General features: G+C 48.7%; 1 protein-coding gene across 1 annotated transcript in view; it reads right to left on the bottom strand.

The window, feature by feature from the left end:
* Nucleotides 1-2,536: 2,536 nt before the first annotated feature.
* prex1 (phosphatidylinositol-3,4,5-trisphosphate-dependent Rac exchange factor 1) overlaps nucleotides 2,537-11,002 on the bottom strand; it is a gene marked incomplete at both ends in the record, with an annotated part of 82,583 nt that continues 74,117 nt past the window's right edge. Inside the window, 9 exons of the mRNA XM_084435837.1 lie at nucleotides 2,537-2,579; nucleotides 2,666-2,733; nucleotides 4,719-4,821; nucleotides 6,506-6,681; nucleotides 7,378-7,444; nucleotides 7,570-7,684; nucleotides 8,851-8,994; nucleotides 10,449-10,551; nucleotides 10,943-11,002. The exon at nucleotides 10,943-11,002 is cut by the window's right edge and continues 158 nt beyond it. Coding sequence (XP_084291963.1) covers nucleotides 2,537-2,579; nucleotides 2,666-2,733; nucleotides 4,719-4,821; nucleotides 6,506-6,681; nucleotides 7,378-7,444; nucleotides 7,570-7,684; nucleotides 8,851-8,994; nucleotides 10,449-10,551; nucleotides 10,943-11,002 — 879 coding nt within the window. The remainder of the gene's footprint in view (nucleotides 2,580-2,665; nucleotides 2,734-4,718; nucleotides 4,822-6,505; nucleotides 6,682-7,377; nucleotides 7,445-7,569; nucleotides 7,685-8,850; nucleotides 8,995-10,448; nucleotides 10,552-10,942) is intronic.

Raw genomic sequence — 11,002 nt, 5'->3', positions numbered from 1 at the left:
TCTGGACCTTTTGCTGACCTGTAGGTCATTTACAGTACAATAGGCTCCATGTGTCAATCAGTTCAGGACGCACAGTGACACGTTTTCTTTGTGAATAGCATTTTATTTACTAGCTTGTTAAGGTTAAATTTACAATCATTTTAGCAAGAGATATTCAAAAACTCCTTTGTACAATTATTTTCAGGCAACATAAAATTGCAAATAAAGTATGTACAGTCATGACATTAGAACAAAGCAAATGTGTTACCAGTGACATTTTTTTCTGAGACTGCAAAGCAAAACAACAAGACAAAACTAACTGTTTAACACTGAACAATGGGAGGCTTTTTATTTTCTATCAATGGAAGAAGTTGTAGATGAGTGCAGAAATCTATCACTATAAGACATAACTAACTTGATGACATGAGTTGAAATGTTAATTTTCCAATAGGGGGGGGGGGGGGGGGGGCTACTGGGACCTGACGAGAGCTTTTAAATAAATAAAAAGGACTGAACGGTGAGTCTGACATGTGCAGCACCTCAACAGATTAAAAAAAAAACAAGCTGAGATGCAAGTGGAGCCATTTTGACAGTCAACAACAACATTGTCAGTAAGGTTCTACATGACCCGAAAACCCCAAATGCTGTTCAAATGTACATGCATGAATCCAAGAGAATTAAAAGTTTTGCATACTATATTACCTTAAAAATACTTCTCAAAAATAATCCAATTTAAATTATAGTGAGGGATAAAACAATATGCTATTTTCTCTGGCAGTCACTGTTACAGTATGTATGTACAAGAAAACAACAATGTCTCCAATAAAATAATGCTACTGCTTATGAATCCTTTACTCACTAATCCCTTTTGTTACATCATCCACAGACAGTTTACAGTACGTTTAGCTAACACTGTGATTGGACGAATCATTGTGCTCATTTAAATATCTAAATATTGAAATCTCAAAAGGCAGCTAACATGGAATTAAATAGGATTAAAAACTGTGATGAGATCTCTAGGAGGCATACACGAGTTGACTGAATTAACAGGAGTCAGTCTTTGAGCTACAGTATCAATATTAACTAATAATACTTGAAAATGCTTAAATACGGACTTGGCTGCATGCTGGAAAACAGCTCTTCTGATTGAGCGAGTAGCTTCCTGTCCCCTGATTCAAACAAGCTCTTCTTCCTCATTCTCTGAAACACTCCCTGAAGCTTCACACTTGTCAACATACAGTAACACAACTCTGGAGAAAGTGAAAACATTACAAATTGATGAGGAATCTAATAAAAATGGCATGCCATTGGTCCGTTAAATACTGTATGATATGTAGGCTGGAATGCTTTTAAATCTTTTAATACCTGATATTATTGAGGAATAAAAATGCTCCTTCCGGATCAAATAAATAACGGTCCTTCATATAGTGCAGTAATACAGTACTTACACTAACCCTACAGTAATTGCACATTCACCGCATGCAAGGGGGCAAAGGTCAAGGCAGTCCCCATACCATCCACCTCTCGGTCCCTATCTCCATCCCTTCATCTATTCATTCATCTATACTCCTGCCCTCCTTGATACAGTTTCTCCCATTATCAACTATACTACCTACAAGTATACACGCCAGGTTTGGGGCCCAATGCCGGGTTCACCTCAGTTGTTCCAGGAAGTGACCAGGACACGTCTCCAGACCTAAGAAATACATTGAACCCTGATGGAGAAAGAGAGAGCTCTTGAATTGCAGTCCAAGGCAAAGTGAATACAAGTTAAGAGTCCACTAACAGGTAGTTGCGTTAATCCAGTTAATAATATAGTTCTGATTTGAGCGTTATCGTTGTGGAACGTTTGTGTATAATGGGTCCTAAGTAATGAGAACCATTCTCTGGTATTCTGATCCTGACACGGTTCTTTGAAGGCTCCTCGACACGTTATCAAGTCGCTGATAACAATAGTCTCAAACTATATGGGTTTCCTGGAGTGTAGCATGACACCAGTCTCATAGTTGGGCAGGTTGCCAGATTAGTAACACCAGTCTTGTTTGGCAAATTGCCAGATTAGGAACTCCAGTCTTGATGGGCAGGTTGCCAGATTAGTAACACCAGTCTTGTTGGGCAGGTTGCCAGATTAGGAACTCCAATTTTGATGGGCAGGGTGCCAGATTAGGAACTCCAGTCTTGATGGGCAGGTTGCCAGATTAGAAACACCAGTCTTATTGGGTGGGTTGCCAGATTAGTAACACCAGTCTTATTGGGTTGGTTGCCAGATTAGTAGCACCAATCTCACGATGGGCAGATTGCCAAAACAGGAACACCAGTCTTGAGTTGGTGTGGGAGGGGTTAAATTGGATGTTGTGTGCCATATGGAGCTAAACTAACTTGGCACTTGGGACTCTGGTGCTTTTCTGCCGGAATGTTCTGTGGGTTGGGCTCTGGGGTTCCAGAACCAGGGAGAGTTCTCCCTAACCCGTCCATCCTTGACCTCCAGGCCCGTCAACGACTGAGTTGATCCGACGATGAGGAGCGCTCTAGAAACGAAAACACAACGATGCGTCTCTCACAGGTCTCCGTCCGAGGGGGGGAGACACAGCTTGAAGAGCCTGAGGGAGGGAAGGAGAGAGTCAGGGTCGCTACACGGACAGAGGGGGGGGGCATGGAGGGAGTGTGAGGCAGTTTTGAGGTGTACCTTGGGGCTAACGGGGGCATCTGGTCCATGACTTTGAGGTTTTTAGCTGAGAGCTCCACCCTGGTGCCCTGTTGAAGGATATAATAGTTTTAATATAACTTCAGTTTGGTTCACAATGTATACTAATGTTCAACTAACTATCAACAAACTGTCAAACCTAACTCAACGCCTTACCCCTGGCATAAACAAATATTGGCATATAAACTGTATCAATTAGTGGCTCATTTACAGTGGATGTTTGTGATAGCCTAAAGCAGTAGGACCAGTCATCTCCAGATGCAGTCAGACCTGTAGTGTTGGTGTGTGGTGAGGTCTCTAGTGTTGGTGTGTGGTGAGGTCTCTAGTGTTGGTGTGTGGTGAGGTCTCTAGTGTTGGTGTGTGGTGAGGTCTCTAGTGTTGGGGTGTGGTGAGGTCTCTAGTGTTGGGGTGTGGTGAGGTCTCTAGTGTTGGGGTGTGGTGAGGTCTCTAGTGTTGGGGTGTGGTGAGGTCTCTAGTGTTGGTGTGTGGTGAGGTCTCTAGTGTTGGTGTGTGGTGAGGTCTCTAGTGTTGGTGTGTGGTGAGGTCTCTAGTGTTGGTGTGTGGTGAGGTCTCTAGTGTTGGTGTGTGGTGAGGTCTCTAGTGTTGGTGAGGTCTCTAGTGTTGGTGTGTTGGTGAGGTATCTAGTGTTGGGGTGTGGTGAGGTCTCTAGTGTTGGGGTGTGGTGAGGTCTCTAGTGTTGGTGTGTGGTGAGGTCTCTAGTGTTGGTGTGTGGTGAGGTCTCTAGTGTTGGTGTGTGGTGAGGTCTCTAGTGTTGGTGTGTGGTGAGGTCTCTAGTGTTGGTTGTGTGGTGAGGTCTCTAGTGTTGGTGTGTGGTGAGGTCTCTAGTGTTGGTGTGTGGTGTGGTCTCTAGTGTTGGTGTGTGGTGAGGTCTCTAGTGTTGGTGTGTGGTGAGGTCTCTAGTGTTGGTGTGTGGTGAGGTCTCTAGTGTTGGGGTGTGGTGAGGTCTCTAGTGTTGGTGTGTGGTGAGGTCTCTAGTGTTGGTGTGTGGTGAGGTCTCTAGTGTTGGTGTGTGGTGAGGTCTCTAGTGTTGGTGTGTGGTGAGGTCTCTAGTGTTGGTGTGTGGTGAGGTCTCTAGTGTGGGTGTGTGGTGAGGTCTCTAGTGTTGGTGTGTGGTGAGGTCTCTAGTGTTGGTGTGTGGTGAGGTCTCTAGTGTTGGGGTGTGGTGAGGTCTCTAGTGTTGGTGTGTGGTGAGGTCTCTAGTGTTGGGGTGTGGTGAGGTCTCTAGTGTTGGTGTGTGGTGAGGTCTCTAGTGTTGGTGTGTGGTGAGGTCTCTAGTGTTGGTGTGTGGTGAGGTCTCTAGTGTTGGTGTGTGGTGAGGTCTCTAGTGTTGGGGTGTGGTGAGGTCTCTAGTGTTGGTGTGTGGTGAGGTCTCTAGTGTTGGTGTGTGGTGAGGTCTCTAGTGTTGGGGTGTGGTGAGGTCTCTAGTGTTGGTGTGTGGTGAGGTCTCTAGTGTGGGTGTGTGGTGAGGTCTCTAGTGTTGGTGTGTGGTGAGGTCTCTAGTGTTGGTGTGTGGTGAGGTCTCTAGTGTTGGTGTGTGGTGAGGTCTGTAGTGTTGGTGTGTGGTGAGGTCTCTAGTGTTGGTGAGGTCTCTAGTGTTGGTGTGTGGTGAGGTCTCTAGTGTTGGTGTGTGGTGAGGTCTCTAGTGTTGGTGTGTGGTGAGGTCTCTAGTGTTGGTGTGTGGTGAGGTCTCTAGTGTTGGTGTGTGGTGAGGCCTCTAGTGTTGGTGTGTGGTGAGGTCTCTAGTGTTGGGGTGTGGTGAGGTCTCTAGTGTTGGTGTGTGGTGAGGTCTCTAGTGTTGGGGTGTGGTGAGGTCTCTAGTGTTGGGGTGTGGTGAGGTCTCTAGTGTTGGGGTGTGGTGAGGTCTCTAGTGTTGGTGTGTGGTGAGGTCTCTAGTGTTGGTGTGTGGTGAGGTCTCTAGTGTTGGTGTGTGGTGAGGTCTCTAGTGTTGGTGTGTGGTGAGGTCTCTAGTGTTGGGGTGTGGTGAGGTCTCTAGTGTTGGGGTGTGGTGAGGTACCTGTTTGCGCATAATGTCCATGGTTTGCATGAAGCATCGGGGCATAAGACCGTGGTTCCTGGCCAGTATCATAGCCTGCTCCAGGGTCACACTCAGGGTACACCTGCAAAACACACAAGTCAGAAGGTCAGAGGTCACCTTCAGTACCAGGAAGGAACTGGACAACAGGTGCTTTCTCTGCCCCTACTGTACATCCACAGTATTTGTATAAGGCATCAAGATTCAAACAACTTTATTGATCCCAGAGGGCAATTCATTACAGGACGATGCTACACATATCAAACATTAATTCCAGGCGACATGAATTGTGGTATTGGGTCAATTTAACGTGTTAGCTCAATTAATGAACGCATTAAATTAATTAACTTTTATTTTTTTTTTTTATATATTTTTAAATTATTTTATTACTATTATTTTTTATTTATTTATTTTATTATTTATTATTTACCTCAGACTAATGACAAACTCAAAATGGTCACAAAATGAATTGCTATGGACTGCAGGTCAAATATACAGGGCAAATATGTTGTTCAGATTAATTGCTAGCCTACACAACAAGATATCGCAAATGATAATTTAATAAAACAATATATTGACTACTAAAGCCACCTTTTGTAAAATCTTTCAATGCTTTACTCATCTGCCACAATAATGTAATGTCTTTCAATTGAAATATCTTCATTTGGGGGCTTTTCCCAGCAAAAAATGATATAAGCGATTAAAGGAAAATGCTCGTTTTTGACAACCTGGACCTTATTTACGACATATTATAAGAAGTTTGACTCACCGAGATCACTTTTGTGTTGTTCGGAGACCTGTAGAAGAAATTTAAAATCCAGCGCGAGCCAGTATATCCATGTAATCGCGTCGGACGGGGCACTGAGAATGCAGTTTCTCAAAATCCATTTTCGGCCGCTAAACGGTTGTTTTCATCAATCAGATTGGAAGAATCTACAGTTGAGATTCCTCAACGCTAGGCATTGTAGTGGTTTTCAAATACGAGGTCTTTAGCCTCTGTAATATGATCTTTACACGCCTCTCCCCCACTTGCTCCAGCACGCATGCGCACAGGCCAGCGCGCAGACTGGCTATTCTCCGGCTCACATTCTCTGCGCTACGATCGGATTGTTGCTGACGAATGACGACGACAATATTCTCGGCACCAACTACGATCGTAGCGCAGAGAATGTGAGCCGCGAGTGTAGCCAGTCTGCGCGCTGGCCTGTGCGCATGCGTGCTGGAGCAAGTGGGGGAGAGGCGTGTAAAGATCATATTACAGAGGCTAAAGACCTCGTATTTGAAAACCACTACAATGCCTAGCGTTGAGGAATCTCAACTGTAGATTCTTCCAATCTGATTGATGAAAACAACCGTTTAGCGGCCGAAAATGGATTTTGAGAAACTGCATTCTCAGTGCCCCGTCCGACGCGATTACATGGATATACTGGCTCGCGCTGGATTTTAAATTTCTTCTACAGGCCTCCGAACAACACAAAAGTGATCTCGGTGAGTCAAACTTCTTATAATATGTCATAAATAAGGTCCAGGTTGTCAAAAACGAGCATTTTCCTTTAATTGCTTGTTTAGATTAATGGCTTGCTTAGATTAATTAAGTACAGATCATTTAATTAATTAGATTTTTTAAAATCAATCAATTGGTTCGACAGCCCTAATCGGTATTCATCCCATTCTTTCTCAAAGGCAAATCACACAGGGGGTCCCATCTCAGCACATTGGTCTGAACGGACACAGGGGGGCGCCGGACGAGAGGGCAGTGCCAGTCTGACCTCTGCATCCCGGTGGCACACATGGTGATGTGGCAGGCCCCCAGGCGGTTGCACAGCTCCGAGGACACGCACAGGATGCTGACGCCGGACGGGTGGCCCTGGGCGCCGGGGCGCACGTTGACGTACGACTGCATCAGGCGACACAGGTCGTCCAGGGTGTTGAGGGGCCGCAGCAGCTGGGGAGAACGCAGCCAGAGGTCAGAGGTCAAACGGACCGATTAGACGGTCTGAAAGTGCATAACGATACAGTGAAAAAGAAAGCATGTGTATGAAGAGTAGCAGAGGAGGGTACAGTAACACTAGGAGGACCAATACTTAGTTCCCATAGTCCTCTTGCAGGTACCGTAAACACTACAATTATTGATTTTCTCTATTTTTAGGGGGGTGGGGGGGTGAGGGGCGATAACACCTGATGAATGAACTGTTGAGGAATCTGGGTTCTATTTGAACTAGTCAGTGGATTCTACTTCAACTAGGGTCAGTTTGGGGGATAATTGACATTCCATTCCTTGGCTTCGAATGGAATCGATTTGAATGGATCTGCCGACGTTAGTTGGGGTTAATAGGGGAGCCTGAGGTACTAGCGGGGTTTGGCAGGGGTACTGCCCGGCCGTCTTACTTTGGAAACACTCGGCTGGTGAAGGTCTCTAACTTCAAGGCCCAGTATCTGTGCTTGCATTTACATTTCAGTCATTCAGAACCAGGTGTTACTCCAGAGACACTCATAGTACAACAGCACACACATTCAATTCAATTGAGACAACCACATCGTGACATCAACCTTTGAAAAACAGCAGCGCAACAATAAAAACCGATATGTAGTTATCTGATAATGGTCGCCGTTCACAGCGGGAATCTGAGTATGGATTTACCTGGTCTATCTTCATGGCGGTGGTGTTGGAGTCAGTGGGTAGATTCGACTTCTCCAGATAAAAGGCTCTGTCGGAACGTCAACGCAACCATGTTAGACCCGCGGTACGACCCATTCGCGCGGCGTGCCGTATGATTTCAGTATCCAGCGGCCATCGGTGTGCGGTAGGTGGAGATCGGGGTAACTCGGTTACCTGAGTTTGCGGTAGTAGGTCTTGACCCTCTCCAGAGACACGGCGTTGGAGCGCTGCTGGAACTCCTCCATGGACACGCAGTCCTGCTGACACACCCCCTCTGGCCTCTCCAGGGCTGGACGGGGAAAGGGGACACACGGGGTTAGAGACACGGCTTCCTACACGCGCACACACGCACACACACACACACGCACGCACACATGCACATACAGTACCATTGCACTCTAGCACACATAAGTGGACTGACACAGATGCACACACAGATTAGAAACACAGCTACACATTTAAGCGCACATGAATGGACAAAGACATACAGAGACAGACAGACAGACAGACAGACAGACAGACAGACACAGACAGACAGACAGACAGACAGACAGACAGAGACAGACATACAGAGACAGACATACAGAGACAGACAAACAAACAGACAGACAGACAGACAGACACACAGACATAAATACACAGACAGACAGAGACAGACAGACATAAATACACAGACAGACAGAGACAGACAGACAGACAGACATAAATTCACAGACAGACAGAGACAGACAGACAGAGACAGACAGACAGGCAGGCAACAAACGCATTATCGCAGTACTTCAACAGCTGCACGTCACACACACCGCCTGTAGATGGCGACAGCGCTCTACACTCAGACCTCACTGGGTCTCTGCTGCCTCGCATTACAGGCCGGGACTTTGAAGTGCCACGGAACAATACGAGCCTCCCCGCGGTGTTATTGCTCCAGTTGGCGCATGTCTATGGAAAATGAACGGCTAACTGGCAGACAGGAATGAAACATAACGCCATCCATTCATACTGTCCCAATGAGGGAGGAATTGAGGAGAGAATAGGGCGAAGACAGAAGGTAGAAATCACATCCTACTGTATTACATGGCTTACAAAGACTACAATTAAGCGGAAGTTAAGCGCGTCGCGGTGCGATGACATTGTACAGATCAAGTAAAAGGTTGTGGTCTGGGCTGTGAAAGGCGTGAGAGGCAGGCTGTGTTGCTTGTGCGACAGATAACATCACATGTACAAACGGAAGAGAGAAAAAAACAATCACAGCTCTGCGGCCTAATTTCCGCCGCTACGCTAAAACGCGCCGCGTTTCCGACGCCGCGGAAACGCCGCGACGGCGGATCTCCGGGACGTATCCCCCGACGGGCTCCGCCCCCCCCCCACGCAGCCGCGTTCCGCTCGAACGGACGGTCGGTCGTCGCACGGAACCTCCGAGAGAACGTTCCGGACAGATGTTCTGTATATACTGACCCCTGGTGAAGAGGACCGTGTGCAGCTTGAGGCTGCCCCCGTTCTTCAGCCGGCTGGGCAGCTCGCTGAAGTGGCAGCTGTCCAGGTACAGGGTCACCCTCAGGGCCTGGCGACTGCCCTCCACCTGGTAGCACACCGGCGCGTCTGAGGAGAGGAGGAGAGGAGGAGGAGGAGGAGGAGGAGGAGAGGGAGGGGCAGGAGGAGGAGGAGGGGGGGGAGGAGGAGGAGAGGGAGGAGGGGGAGGAAGAGGAGGAGGAGGGGGAGGGGGGGGAGGAGGAGGAGGAGGGGGGGGGGGGAGGAGAGGGAGGAGGAGGAGTGGGAGGGGGGGGAGGAGGGGGGGAGGAGGAGGAGGAGGAGGAGAGGAGGAGGAGAGGGAGGGGGAGGAGGAGGAGGAGAGGAGGAGGAGGAGGAGGAGGAGGAGGGGGGGGAGGAGAGGAGTAGGAGGAGGAGGAGGAGGAGGAGAGGAGGAGGAGGATGAGGAGTGGGAGGAGGAGGAGTGGGAGGGGGGGGAGGAGGAGGAGGAGAGGGAGGAGGAGGAGAGGGAGGAGGAGGTTAGCTCGGCTGACCAATTCATGACCCACTACTTGGGTATCCTGAGCATGCAGGCCTTTTGGGGGATGGGGGACTTTGACCTATAACCCTTCGGAATTCTCTGTTACATGGTTGACCTCGCGTCTGACCCCCCTGAGCTCTGTCCGGCCCGTCTGGCTCCTCTCCATCGGATGGGAGGCGTCGCCGGAGCTCTGCTCTTATCGGATCGATACTGCCGAGTGTGCGCAGGTCTACGCCGACGCTGGCTAGAATAAAGGTAGTCTGCTGCAGCGCACGCGCGTTTCCCGGAGAGTAGCTCACATGGGAATAAGCAGGTTTTGAAAGGGAGGTTTGTGTGTGTGTGTGTGTGTGTGTGTGTGTGTGTGCCTGCCGAGCGGTAGCCTAACCTAGAACAGCAAATCCCCAATTTATTCGTAGCTTTGCTTCCCCAAGATGGAAAACGCATGTGATATGTCCGATTAAGGCAGATCTCTGCGAGCGATATCGAGTTGAAAAGAGGCGAATCGGGGGGACGGGGGTATTTCACAAGGGCTACACCTGTGACTGGTTTGAGGCTCGTACTCCTTCAATTCTTTATTCCCTTCAGCTGCCATATTGGTCAGTCTGACGTACTGTAATTGGTGGTAAGGATATTGGAGTCAACGGGCACTTCCTTATCCGTACCTCCCATTACGTCAGACTGACCAATATGGCAGCTGCAGTGAATAAAGCGAATAGAACGAGGCAGAATGTTCTACGTCGTCTCTGACCTGTCATGCAAAACAACCAAGGCATCGTCTTACAGTACTAGTTAGGTACGTGGGCTTTAGGCTTTGAATAATGAATGATGTTTTACACTGATTTGACATGGAAGTTCTACTGTACAGCCTGCATGGTGATAATAACATAACCATATCATAACACACAAATGATGTATATATACATATACTGTATAGAGCATAAGCTCCATCCCATCATAGTTGATATGCATTAGACCTCCTCAACCCGTATGTTAGGTAAACCTCCTCAGCCAGTGTGTTGGTCTGAGCCGGCCGGGGGTCTCTTACTGGGGACCAGGTATTCGTCCTGCAGCTGGCGGAAGAACACGGTGACTTTGTCCAGGTCCAGCAGGGCGGCCTTGGTGTCCTCCAGCATGGTGCGCTCCTCCTTCTGGGGGGGCGGGGGGGGGGGGTAGGGGGGTGGGGCGGAGGGGGGACATGAAGGACATTCGGTAAACAGACCGGAATCAATCTGGCTGTGACGGCCGCCGGAGAGACAGCCGCGTGTGTGTGTGTGTGTGTGTGTGTGTGTGTGTGTGTGTGTGTGTGTGCGTGCTTGCGTGCGTGCGTGAGTGTGTGTGTGTGTGAGTGAGTAAGTGAGTGCGTGAGTGTGTGAGTGTGTGTGTGTGTGTGTGTGTGTGGGTGTGTGTGTGTGTGTGTGTGTGTGACCCGAAAACAAAGAGGTCGGTGAAGCCGAGAAAACAGGAAGTGACACGTTTGTTCTACGTCCGAGCGGCGCGACGGGTGATTTAAGGAGCGGTACGGTCGGTCGCCCTCCTTACCACGTGTGGCGCCAGCGAGGCCTGGAAGTACATCAGCACGCCGATGGCGGCCGCCTGCTC

Source organism: Borostomias antarcticus, assembly GCF_949987555.1.
Source record: "Borostomias antarcticus genome assembly, chromosome: 3".
NCBI classification, from domain to species: Eukaryota; Metazoa; Chordata; class Actinopteri; order Stomiiformes; family Stomiidae; genus Borostomias; species Borostomias antarcticus.
This window is presented reverse-complemented; position numbering and strand designations above follow the sequence as displayed.